General features: G+C 36.7%; 1 protein-coding gene across 3 annotated transcripts in view; it reads left to right on the forward strand.

Moving 5' to 3' along the window:
• SLC2A9 (solute carrier family 2 member 9) overlaps positions 1–14,160 on the forward strand; it is a 296,562-nt gene that overhangs the window by 22,644 nt on the left and 259,758 nt on the right. For all 3 annotated transcript variants that reach the window (XM_069069870.1, XM_069069873.1, XM_069069863.1), the window contains 2 exons: positions 292–390; positions 13,190–13,350. In XM_069069870.1, the coding sequence (XP_068925971.1) occupies positions 13,259–13,350 (92 nt within the window). In that variant the 5' untranslated portion in view covers positions 292–390; positions 13,190–13,258. The remainder of the gene's footprint in view (positions 1–291; positions 391–13,189; positions 13,351–14,160) is intronic.

Below are 14,160 nucleotides of genomic sequence, written 5' to 3' on the forward strand. Positions count from 1 at the left end.
AAGTTACTTAACCCCGATTGCTTTAAAAAAAAAAAAAAGAATCCTATATCCAATCCAATAGCCTCATTTTGAGAGGAGAAAAAAAGGTCTATTTGAGCTATAAAGCAGAAATTAACCAAAGCAATCTAATGTAATACCATACAAAAGAATGAATTTTCTTCCAGAAATATTTTCACAATAGTAAAGTAAATCATCCTAGCTAAATCATATTACGTGTAAGTAGCTAGCTCTAAGGGCTCTGTTAAAATTCGTATTTTGACGATGCCTAATTACCTTTTCTTATTTCCCTAGGACTGGTCATATTCTCTCATCGTGGCAGCTCTTGTTGGGGCCTTTGGTTCTTCTTTTCTCTATGGTTACAATCTTTCCGTGGTCAATGCTCCGTCCCAGGTAAGTACTGAAAAACGACTAGACAATCTCCCCAGCAGAGGGCAACCTTGTATTATCCACAATTTCAGCTGGAAAGCAGTGCCATTTTGTTGCACAGAAACACCGTACCATAATCCTCTAACTTCCTTTTTGACAGCTCTGGTTTTAGACCATTCAAAGAGTCAATGCCAATGTCTACTGGAGAAGAACATTGCACACAAGCCAAATTGAGTAGTTCATTTTATTTATTTTTAAATTTTAAAAATGCATTGTTGCTATTTGATTTTATGCCTTAGCTATTTTCCTTTACCTCAAGAAACATTTATTAAGCGCTTTCTATGTGGCAGATACTGTATAGTGTCTAGGTGGTAGGATACAAAATCAAAAAGAATTCTTGTTTTTAACGAGTTCATTATCCAGCTGGAGGGAGAACATCCTTCATATAGATATGAACTAAGTATATATCAAAATGATCCAAGATCATTTTGAGGAGGAAGACACTTGCAGCTAAGGAGATCAGGAAAGACTTCCTAGAGAAGGTAACATTTGAGCTGACCCTTGAGGGAAACAAGGGATTCTAAAATTTAGAGGCACAGAGGGAATGTATTTCTGTCATGAGAGACAGCCAGTGCAAAGGCTGGAGTTCGGATATAGCATGTCAGTATGAGGAAGAATAAGATCAGTTCAGCTAGAATAGGATGTCTAAAAAGAGGAGTAATATGTAATAAGGTTGGAAAGGTGGGTTGGGGACAGACTGAAAGGCTTTAAATGTCAAACAGCAGAATTTAGAAGTAATAAATCAGTTAACAAACATTCATTAAATACCTACTATGTGCTAAACACTGGGACCATGAAGCTTTTTTTGAACAGGGGAGTATTTTGGAGTAGATTTATCTAAACAGATCATAATTTCACCTCTACCACTTAAACTTATTCCTTTGTCTCATTCCCTACTGTATTTTAATGGAGGTCATTTACAAATGCATAGCAGTATGTGGCTCTTTAATAATATTAGAAAAGAACAAAAATAAAACACATGAATATTCCTACTGTGGGCACCTCCTTCCAGTGCACACAATTCTCTTCAGGTTCATGCTGACCCCACTTTGGCAAACAAACCTAGAACCCAAAAGATCAGTTTATTTTTCTAGCTACTCTCACAGGGACATAATAGGATATCCACCCTGGTTTTTCCTACTCATGGCCAAACCACCTAGCCAGCAGAGATGACTCTACAACTTTTGAGAGACTGGAACTAGAGACACTGGTCTCTCTCTTTTTTCTTTTTCTTCATCAAACATAAATACTTTTTACTTTGACATCTCCTTACTTTTTGTAATCTTCCTGGTCTCTCTTACTCAATGATGTTTTTCTCTTTCAAGATGGCTTGAATCTGATTCTTCTAGCAATCTGAATCGAGTATTGATTCCATTATTTGGACCCCTGCTCCTGTGTAATTGTATTTCTGTCTACTTTAAGTTTGGCAAATAAATAAGGGTAGAGAATTTATCTACAGGGAATAACTGGTTTTCTCTCATTCCTTTCCAGGCGCGATGCTCTGAGTCTTTCCTTCACATTATTTTCAGTCCTGTTCTGCTTCCTTCATTCTGCATCAGTTCATACAAGTTGTCCTATGTTTCTCTGAATTCTACAAATTCATTCTTTTTTATGATGTAGTATTATTGAGGACTGCCCTGAAAGCTTTTGTTGATATGGATTCTATCTAGGGATATTTATCAAATTCAAAATGAAAACATCTTAGTATTATTTTGAAATTGGCTTTGATCTAGTGAACCCCTTAAAAAGGTCTTAGGGACCCTCAAAGCATACCTGGACCATACTTTGCAAACCGCTATCTCAGATACTTACTATGCATCACTGAGTAAAGCTTGATCTTTTTGTACCACAGTTTTCTCATCCATAAAATGAGGAAATTGGATTTCTTGACTCTGAAGGTCCCTTCCAGCTCTAAATCCTATGATTCTATTTAAATCTCTCTGCTTTGGAGTTAATATTGATATACAATATTATTACTGTATATACTGTATGTATATGCTGTATGTATAACTCATTCTATACCCCTACAACACAGAACCAGGTGGAAAATTTTTTAAAAAGATCTGTTTCAGTAATATCTAACTCAGCCACGGAACACTATCTGATGGCATCAAGGACTGATCTTTCTTTCTTTCTTTTTTTTTTTTAAAGCAATCGGGGTTAAGTAACTTGCTCAAGGTTACACGGCCAGTTATTATTTCTGGGTGTGGTGCTGAGTATCTGAGCCCGGATTTGATCCAGGTCATGCCGACACTGGAGCTGGTGCTCTTACTCGCTGAACCACCTGGCCGCCCCTAAGGACTGATCTTTCACAAACCATCTTCAGTTGGCCACCATGTGAAATTGACCAGGAGAGCTTTTGTGCTAGCTTGATGTCATTCAATAGCCTCTCTGTGTGAACAACATTAACTCAGCCATGAGGAAGCCTGATGTTCTTTCTTTCCTAAGACAATCAACTAAAATTTTACCTCAGAGACTGGCAGAGAAATGGTGAAAAAAAGCAGCAATCTCAAACGAAAAATAATGTTAAACCCAATCATCATGAAAGATGAGAATTATTTTTTGCAAAATGTTTTATAGATGGTTTTTTTATTTATTTATAGCACCCTTATTTCCCAGTACCACGACTCCAGCCTCAGCCGCAAAAAACCTCCTTTATAACAGAGTAGAACAGACCAACCTATCAACCATCTGACTTTATATGCAGTATCTGTGTCTGTATTCTTGCCTCTTTCTATTGAATACAAAAAGCACCTATTATTTCTATTTCAAGGAGGGAAATTCTTCATTATCAGTGCTCTGGAATCAAGATTAATCAGTGTAGAATTCTGATGATTTCTAATGTTGTTTTCTGTTACTTCATCAAGGCTATTGTGTATTATTCTCTTGGTTCTGCTTTTTGTCTTCTGCATCAGTTTATGTAGGTCCTCCCAAGTTCCTATGAAGTCTTCACTTTTGCTGTTTCTTGGGATTGGATGATAATTTTGACTAGTGGCATCTTCTTCAAATAAGGAAAACTATGTCCTCCCATAAATTTCCCATGGCAGATCTTCTCCATCAGCTGGAAGCCTTCCTCTGCATCTTCACATTCCATGGCTACTAAGGAAAGCATGAGGATTGTATTCCATCTTTTATCCCTTGTTCACCTCTATAACTGGTCTGTCTTCCTATCTGGTAACACACTTCCTTGAAACCTTTTAAGCTACTTGTTATGACCATGACATCACTATCCTATTTACATCTCCATTGCCCTTTTGGATTATCTGAAGATTTGTTTCTTTTACGATCCATGATTTGATTCTACAAGCTCAAATAGCACCTTCTCTTCAGATCATGAGGGAGATAGCCCAACACCTTGAGCCCAGAAACTGAAGGTGTGTCTGGAGCTAAGGTAGAGTTAGTATCAGGATCATCAAGAGAGTTCAGAGGTCAAGTAAAGAGATATATGGTCTTGATCAGGCCAAGGAGCTTCAATATTGACAATAGGAGTAAAGGTTGGATAAAGAGTACTCAATGAGCCAGGATCTATGTTTTTCAGACATTTATACTTTTTTTCATCTACCTCTTACTTTTCTCTAAATTCACCATAATCAGACAATCTTGACTATCATTAACATATTCTCAATAGCCCAAAGGCTAACTCTTAGTAACCATAACCATAGAGGTTCTAATAAGTGGTAAATACTTCACCATCTTCCACTTTTCCTTGTTTAGCCCCAGTTTTCTCCTCTGCAAAATGGGGTAATTGTCATGGAACCACCCACCTTAAAGGATCCTTGTCAGAGTTAAATGAGAAAATTGTTATAAAGTGCTATATAAATGAACTCTTAATTGCCTTTTGTAAATGAAATTGTATCAAAGGATACTCTATTAGTACTTGCAAAAGGTGGACTATCATGGCTCTTAATAAGTAGAAAGACTTCTCTCTTAAGACATCTTGCTTCTAGTCCCTGGGGAGATGTACAAAGAAGAATTAGGTTCCCTCCACGCTCCAAGGCTGTCATTTCCTTGTGTGCCAACATCATTTGTTTTCATGGAACAGTAATTGCTAAAGGTCCCATTTCTAACTGTCATACTCCTGCTATTACTAAAGTGCCCTTATCATATAATGGTTATAAAACTCCCATCAGCTCTTTCAGAGGTTAATGACCATGTCTGAGAAAAGTTGCCCAGAAAACTGACCTCAGGTACCTTATTTTATTGTTGGAATGAAAGGTTGCATTCTGTCATCAATGATTCATTTCCCTAAAGCATTTAAGTACATTTGTTTTCTAACATGAGTACACTGAATTCTTTCTATGGGATTGTCCTTGGGGTTAAGGTTAATGGAACTTTGCCTTATGAATGAGACTAGATCTATTTCTATATATTGTAGGTATGTGTAAAAAATTATATACATTATACATATGTGTGTATGTTTTAAGGATCTGTGATTTGTTTAGTGCAGAAATGATAGATGGTTGCCCATCTACAGTTTAGTAGATAAGAGAGCTGTCCGATGCCCAGGGAGACTAAGTGACTTACCCATTGTTCACAGGGCTAGTATGTGTATGTGTGCTTGTGTGTTTGTGTGTGTGTGTATTCATATATATGGTTGCTGACATTTGTATACTATTTACTAGTTTACAAAACAATTTACATGCTCAAATTTATCCTCAATAAATATGTAGATAGTACAAGTATTATTATTAATAACAGCTTATATTAATATAGTACTTTTAAGCTTGCAAAGTGCTTTATTAAATATTATCTTACTTGATTCCTGTGAGATAAATGCTATTACTATCTCCATTTTACAAATGAGAAAACCAAGATCAAGAGAAGTTAAGGGGCTTGACCATGTTCTCATAGCTAGCAGGTGGCTAAGACAGAATTTAGACTCAAGTCTTTTTATTTGAAGCCCAGAACTCTAGCCATGATGCCACCTTTAAAGATAAATAAATTGAGTTTCAAAGCAGTAGATGACTTGCCCAAGGTCGCATAAATAGTAGGTGACAGAGGCAGGATTAGCATATAAGTTTTCTAATACCAAATCCAAGTTTTCAACATAGTACACAGAATGCCACATACGTATGAGAATATTATATGTTTGATATAATTAAAATATTTTGGAAATTTCATATTAGCTTATATCAAATTTGAGTTGGGCCTTGAAGGTAGGATATGGAAAGTTATAGAGAAGTATTATTTGAGGCATCCCAGGGAAGATGTAGATCAGTTGATTTCAGGCAAGTAAGCATTGTGTGCTGGGGATACAAAGGCAAAAACAGTACCTGATGCAAGGAGCTTGCAGTCTAAAGTTTACAACTGGATTTAATTCAATGTACATATCTTTTGTTAACTAATAAATATCATGATGAAAGTGAAACTCAAGATAATTATTAAGAACAAAAAAAATCATCATTGGGCATAAGAGAAAGCATTTTAAACTCCACCGATTGGAATTGTAAACCTTTTGTAGCATCTTGGTTTATTCAAGTTGGATACATTGGAGACTGGAAATAATAATAACTTTTAAAAATTATGGATATAGTTAATCACACATATATACATAAGATATACACATACTTCTAATTAAATAACCTGTTATCTTCCCCTTACCCTACAGGGAATCTAAGCCAGACTTTTCTGAGATAGAATCATGTAAAATTTCTAACATTTATACATCTTTTTGATCACTTGAATTCAGTCAAAGGGCTAGACTTGAGGACCTAGAGGGCCACATGTGGCCTCTAGGTCGCAGCTTCCCCACACCTGGACTAGCAGGTATGAAGTGTGACCTACAAAACCACTTGTGTGATTGTAGATAGGAAGAGTCTTACACATCCCCTTACAAGTAGTTAGAAGGTGGCATACTCCATGCTTAAATCTTTGCCTTAACTCATCATTGGCCTAGATGAAAACAGGACAGAGAGCACTAGATGCCAAATCAGAACACTTCACTCTGAGTCCCACCTACATCCAAATTAGAATTCAGTTGAAAGGCTGCATTCCAGGACCTAGAGGGCCTTTACCTAGAGGTAAAGGTCTGAAGGTTCCCCACCGCTGTTGATCACTTCAAACTTTCAGACAATGGTTGTATATTCCAAATAATTTTTGACACTGCCTCTCAAACAGGAACAATTGGCAGTGATTTAAAAGACTTCTCCCAGTCTCCATAATCATGGTGCAACATGAGGACAATAAAGTAAATCTTTCTACATAATGACTTCTCTTTGTTTCCTGAGGTACATCACATGATAAAGAGATTTCTGGTGGAGTTTTGAACAGTTAGCTTATCTTCTCTGTTCAGAATGGGTTTTAACAATGTCTTCCCTCCCTCCAAACACGCGCACACACACACACACACACACAAACACAAACACACCTTTTATTTTCAATAGACAGATATAAGCACTTCAATCAATGCTTGATTGTCAAGAGGGCCAAGATGATTGCTTCTTACAGTGAACTCTCCCATCAGAGAAACCCAGGCATACATCCGAGCTCAGTAGAGCTTAAAGGATTTTGAACCAGAAGAGACCTTAGTGGTGATTTAGTCAGTCCAACTCTTTTCTCTTATTTGCATCACATGACTCACAGGATTGTTGCAAGAAAAGAGACGTATCATCTCAAGCTGCTGCAGAAATAAAATGAGTTACTGTTATTGTGAATTTATAAGTGAGTAAACTAGAGTCCAGAAAGCTTAGACTCAGAGTCCTATAGTTAGGAAGTACCAGAGCTAGGATGAAAGTCAAATGTTTTGAAACCAAATTCAGTTCACTTTTCACTACCCAAGAGGTGTCTCTTCTGTAAAACTGGTAGTGCTTTTATAGATTTTTTTCTTTTTTAACTTATATCCACAACTTTTATTTTTACATCACATTTATGTCTAAATACTCCCTCTCCCTTACCTGGAAGGTCATATCTTCTAAGATAGATGAAAAAGAAGGGGAGAAAAGAAGCAGTTGAGAAAATTTAACCTAAGGTTAATCTTATGTGGAATATTCTATGCCCATAGTCCTCCACCTCTACAAAGAAATGTGTACTTGTAGAAGGAAGCCATTCTTTTCTCTCCTTTAATGTTGAACTTGGTCAGTGTAATTACAGTGTTTGGTTATGTTTTGTTTTTGGTGGTTGTATTCTTTCTGTTTACATTGCTGTGGTAATTGTCTATACTATTTTCCTGTTTCTCATGACTTTGCCCTGCATTAGTTCATACAAGTTATCCAATACGTCTCTGAATTTTTCATATTCATACTTTCTTATTGCATAATAATATGGCCTTACATCTTTGTACCACAACTTATTTAGTCATTCCCCCTGTCTACTTTGCTCCCTCTTCTCTGCTGCTATACAAAGTGCTGTTATGAATGTTTGGGTATATGTGGACGCTTTTCTCTTCCACATCCTTGGAGTGCTCAGCAGTGGGATCTCTGGGTCAAAGGGCATGGATCTTTTAGTCACTTATTATAATTTCAAATTGCTTTCCAGAAAAGTCGGACCAATTCACAACTCTACCCATGATCTGTTAGTGTGCCTGTCTACTTAGAGCCCCTCCAAATTCCCATCTTTTAATCTCTTTGTCAGTTTTTATGGGGGATGGGGTGGGACAGCACGACATGAAGTCACAAGAGTTGTTTTGTGTTCCTCTTAGTGATTTGGAGCAATTGTTCATATTGTTAATCTTGATGAACAGTTTCCAATTCGTATTTTGAGATCTGATTTGTTTATAGAATTTTACTACTTTTCCATTGACTTTATAGTATTCATTTCATCCTCATCACAGTCCTGTAAAGTTGATAGTAAAAGTTTCATTTTCCCACTTTCACAAATCAGAAAATTTAAGACTTAGAGAGAGCTATATAGCTAGGGGCAGAAATGGTATGGGAATGCAATCTAATTAATTCAAGTTTTAAAATAGTTACTGTTTCCTTTATTTGTAGGTCACTGTACTAAAAGTAGGAAAGGGAAAACCTTAACTCTTCCCTTCCTTCAAGGAACTTATATTTTACCTGGAGGATACAATATATGCCTAAATAGGCAAAGGAATTGGTGACATACTAGAGCTCACAAGAGAGATTATGGTTGGATATATGTATATGTTTTTTCTGTGAATATATATGTGCATAATACACATATATCTGTCCAGATATATTTTATATATACATCTTTTATATTTACAGATATATGTGTACAGCATATACATGCACATAGATGTATTCATGTGTGTTGCAATATAAATATATATATGTATATATATATATATATATATATATATATATAAACAGGTAGGTAGATGATAGATATGTGTAGAGATAATAATTGTTCCATTGAGACTAATGGGAACTTGACAGAAAGTATAGGGAGTTGAGATAAGTACCTGAAGCTTTGGAGGACACTAACTTTTGGAAGATAGAATAATGATCCTACAAAATGGATTAAGAAGGAATGGTAAAGGTAACTATTAAGAGAATCAAGATGGAATAGTGTTATTGAAGACTAGAGGACAATCTATTTAAGAAAAGGAGAATGAAGGGCAGTGGCAGAAGCTGGAGAAGTCAAAGATTAGGACTGAAAAGGGCCATTGGATTTGCCATGTAAGAGGTCACTGGTACTCTTAGAGAGGCCAGTTTCAGTAGAGTAATGGGGTTGGAAGTTATATTGTAATATATACAATATTGTATTGTGAAGGGGAAAGGAAATGAGAGAAATTATGCAGATAACTTCTTTTAAGGGTTTGTGAAGATAATTCTAGATATATGAGGAGATGGCAAGGAGAAGGTTGTTTGTAGGCAGTTGGTGAATAAGGGGAGACTGAAGATGAAAGAAAAAGAGAGAATGATGGGGGAGGAAATTTCTAGAGGTTATTAGAATGCAAAGGATCAAGGGCTCAAGTAGATGGGTTGGTCTTGACTCAAAAAGGGGTTATGCCTTCATGAGATTGGATTAAAGTAGATGAAGGTGGGGAATAGTATGTAGAGGTATTGAAGGACAAAGTAGGAATAAAACAGAGTTCATGATGGGTGGCTTCAGTTTTTTGACAAGTAGGAGTTGGGGTCTTTGGCTGAGGGATAGATAGTAGTGTATAACTAGAGGAAAGAAAAGAAATTTAGGAGTGAATCCTGCGAGGATCATTAGATAGCCTTAATCAGCCTAGAATAAATGGATTGCCTTGTAGCACACAGTTTTTAAAAAATGAGTTTTGCTGATATCTTTCTTTATATCATATTCATTTCCAGATACATTCCTTTCTTGGACAGATACCCTGTCCAGACATATAATTGAATCCTCCCTTGTAATAAAGTCAGTAGATACAGTGATAACTTCTGACAGTATAGGTAACACTTCACTTCTGTATCCTCCCTCATCCCTTGGAGAGGAAGGGAAGTATATTTTATTATCTGTTTGCTGGGACCAAGACTGGCCATGACATTTACTCAGAATTTGAATTCTTTTCAGCATTCTTTCCACATATGTTATTGTGGTCATTATGTACAGGGTTGTTTGGGTTCTACTTCCAGTACTGCATCAAAATAAAATCTTCTATGGTGCAGTGGAAAGACTAATTAGAGGATCTGGGTCCATTTCCCCCCTCTCTGAACTTCCTGCATGATCTTGGACAAGTTGTTCAAACTCCTTGGAGCCTTTGTTTCCTCATCTGTAAAATTAAAGCATTGCATTAGATGGTCTCTGAGGTCCCTTCCAGATCTAGACCTATGATTTTGTGATGCCCAACTTCTCCAGATTCTTTATATTCATAATTTCTTACTACATAATAGTATTACATTTTATATTTAATTACACTCATATATCACAAATTCTTCAGTCACTTGAAGGACATCCACCTTGTTTCCATGATTTTGCTACCACAAAAGTACTGCTCTGAGTATTTTGGTATATATGGAACATTTCTTTCTGTCTCTACTTTCCTTTAACCTGTAGTTAACTACAATTCCAGATAGTGAGATTGCTGAATCCAAAGGCATGAACTAAGCTGAATTTTTCTTTTTAAATTCTGAATTTTTTTTCAGAATTGTTAGGCCCCTTCATATCTCCACCAATAACGATTTTATGTTTCTATTTTTACTATGGTGTCTCTAACAGTGAACATCTTTCGTAATCTTTGATAACTTGATAGTCATGAGATGAAACCTTTGCTCTTTTTATGTACACGTCTCATTAGTGAATAGGAACCCTTTTTGTGTGGATAAATTCAAGTTGTTAATTTGAAATTCTTCTTTTGGAACCATTTTTATCCTTTGCCCACTTATACGTATTTATGACAATTCCCTATATAATTTGGATATCAGTTTATTATTAAAGATATTTAATGCGAAGTCTCCTCTTTACTTCTAACTTTTAGCAGCACTAATTTTTATTAGTCCAAAAATGAAACAATACCTGATCTCAAGAAGCATATGTCTTATCAGAGGAAATTGCATATGTATAATCAAGTATATTTAAAATAAATACAGAATAAATTTTTTGAGAGGAAGATCCTAGAATCTTGAAAGAACCAGGAAAATTCTCAGGTAGGAGGTGTTTCTTGAATAGTTTTGAAGGAAACAAGGGAATGCATTCCAGCCATGGGCAAAGAAAGCTATCTCAAGGGTGTAAAGATAGAACATAGAGTATCATGTGGGAGAGAAAGCAGATGGTTGTGGTAATCCAGGGTTGGGGTAAGCCTAGATGTGAGTGGCAAAAGGACAAGAAAACAAGAGATTTGAGGATGGGAAAATAGTCTGTAGTTGAACTAGAGAACCATAGAGTCAAGACTGTGATGGGAGGAAAGTGCAGGGATCACTGGGTCAGAGATATAAAGCTATAAGGGAACTCAGAAGTCATCTGTCCAGATCCCTTAATTACAGATAAGGAAACTGTAGTTTATGGAGGTTTAGTGATTTGCCCCAGGTCACAAAATTATTATTAGAGATAGGATTTGAACCCTGGGCCTTATTCCCAGAAACTGTGTTCTATTCACAGCAACAGATCATGGGATAGTAGATATCATGGTAAGGACGAGGAGTGGAGGAACAAGGAAGGATAGAGAGGAATAGGGGTTATGATTAAAAGGAAGAATTTTACAGTTCTGGACCATGGAGTTAGCATAGTTAACAAATGCTCATGGGTTGCTCAATTGATAATGATATCCAAAGTATGATCATCCAAGTGGGGGCTTTTGGTGGAATGATGCAATGAGTAATTTTTGAAAAAGCTGGTGGCTGGCCTGGATGGTTGATGTATATTGGCATTCTAAAGATTTGGGGTAGAAGAATAGATTGTGAAACTGGTGCTGACTGACTCCTTGAGAAAGAAAGGAAAATGACCTGGACATTGATAAATTAGGCCAAAGAGCTACAGCTGGATGAAGTGAACCTCCAAGGAATGAAGTTTATGCATAAAGGTGACAAAGGGAGAGTCTGGGAATAGGAATAATAGAATCAAGGATAAAAGGATTATTCCTACTTCTGGTCTAGTGTGTTAAGGGATACGAGACAAGGGACATTTAGTCCTAAAGAAAGATAATGAGGGATGCAGAGTATGCGGAGGGAGGGGAGAGTAACGTTACTCTTTGTACCAGGAGATGGCAAGAAATTGAGGTGAAGGGATCTAGGATGAAAGGGAGTTTGATAACAATGGAGTGAGAGGGGCAGATAGCACAATGAAAGGGGGGAACAGAAGAGGATGTATACTAGGAAAGGACAGGCTTAGGTGGATTGGGGAGAGGAAGCAAGGGGAAAAGATTTTTGCCTGTTCAGATGTCGCCTTTGAATCCTAGGGAGAATGGGAGCAGGAGCCAGAAGAATAAGTTGATCAGGGCCCCTGTCCTCTAGGATCCTGCAAAGACTGAATATGTTTGGGAGTGGGGGGGCAGTGGCATCAGCCACTCTAAACACAGGGGATCCAGGGATGAGAGCCAGATGGAGGTGCCAGGGAATTGGTTTTCTCATTTTTTTTAAGGCTAGACTGAACACATGTTCAGTGTCAGACCAATAGCCTTATCCTAAGATGTCAAGACAAAAGTAACAAGCCCTCAGTTCTTGGTCAGTGAATTCCTCTATCCCTACCCCTCAAATGCTGCATGAGTAGTTTATTTATTTATTTTTTGGAGCCCTGGGTTTCCCTGTTGCTTCTGATTGCAAATGATCTCTCCCTTGTCTGATCATCTCTCTGCATTCCTCTTGGCAGAGTTAGTTTCACTGTGTGGCAAAGGACAATAGGAAACATCAGTTCAACAGCATCATTATTATAGTAAATATGATAGTATATATTATCTTTATCTATGTACACTGGACCTTGAGGTTAGGCATCACATCTTCTTCATGTGGCCTCTCCCTCAGTACCTGGTACAGTGTCTTGAACATAGTAGCCATGCCAAAAAAGTGAATTCATTGTTTTCATTAAGTGTTGCCTTTTCTGCCAGTTCTGTTTTGATGTCTTTAGCCATCTCCCTAGCATGACATTGTGATTTAGCACAATCCTTCTTCTCTTTAACAGGGGTAACAAGTTATTCAGTTTTTTAAAGTGTATGGAACGTTCAAGTTAAAAACTTTAAAAAATCTGACTTAAAAACTTAGGAGTCTAAATGTTTTCATTGCTCATCCTAGGTTTGAGAAAATTACTTCCTCTCCTTGGTTAACATGAGGCCCTTTGGAGAATTTGACTACCCATACATGTTGTATATCATCAGGACAGGATTTTTTTTTTGATGTGGGTGTTGCTTATATTTTAACTCCTAAGATCCAGAAAAAAGAAATAACAATATGCCATTTATTTCCAGTATATCAAGACTTTCTACAATCATACCTGGGAAAAAAGACAAGGTCACTCAATAGATGCCAATACTCTAATGCTGCTATGGTCTTTGACTGTGTCGATTTTTGCTATTGGTGGCCTAGTGGGTACGATGATGATGACTTTGATTGGAAAGGCTCTTGGAAGGTAAGAATAAACCTAAGCTGCTTCTGTTTGCTCATCAAACAAACTCATTAAACAAAATGTAAAGTTATAGCACGTGACCCCTCCTCCTTAAAAATCATACTGTGATGTCTCATTATTGGCAGAGTTATTTTTGTTCTGTGGCAAAGGGCAATAGGAAATATCAGTTCAACAACATGTCACCTTGTCTTGCCATGCTTACAATGAGCAAGAATAAACATGCTACCATGATGATAATCAGTACATACCCACATACATTGCAGAGAAAGTAGATAAATCCTATAAAGAAGTGAAATGATACTCTGAATTGAGTCAATCTATATCTTGATATGCAGTGACTTCAATGGGAATATAATTACTTAGGAAGATATAAACATTATGTTAGAAAATAAGGTATAAAATTTAAGAAATGAGAGATCACAGGTTTTTAGAATACATAGATGTACATAGAGTATGCCTATACATCCTGAATGCTGTTTGCAAAAAATGAGTAAGAAAGCATTGTATATTGTGAGCAATCAACAATATTCCTCCATGATTTCACCTTAACAGTCAGGAAACAAGTGGTTATTGATGTGAGAGTCATTTTGAGACACTGTGTGTGATTACAGTAACTCCATGCTGTTGGTGCTGAAAAATGGAAAATGGACAGAAGTAGAGACCTTGATCTACTTTGATTATTCTACTTTTTAGAGGTAACTAACCAACGTAAAATAGTTGCTAATAGGGTAACACTGGTTTAGAGTATAAGCTCACTTACAAAGTATGACAGAAAGGGGCAGGGAAGATTAAAAGAAGTATTGTCACACAAAT

The sequence above is a fragment of the Petaurus breviceps genome, unplaced genomic scaffold (genome assembly GCF_028583685.1).
Source record: "Petaurus breviceps papuanus isolate PSGF00001 unplaced genomic scaffold, PetGlider_PUasm1.0 140, whole genome shotgun sequence".
In the NCBI taxonomy this organism is placed as follows: domain Eukaryota; kingdom Metazoa; phylum Chordata; class Mammalia; order Diprotodontia; family Petauridae; genus Petaurus; species Petaurus breviceps.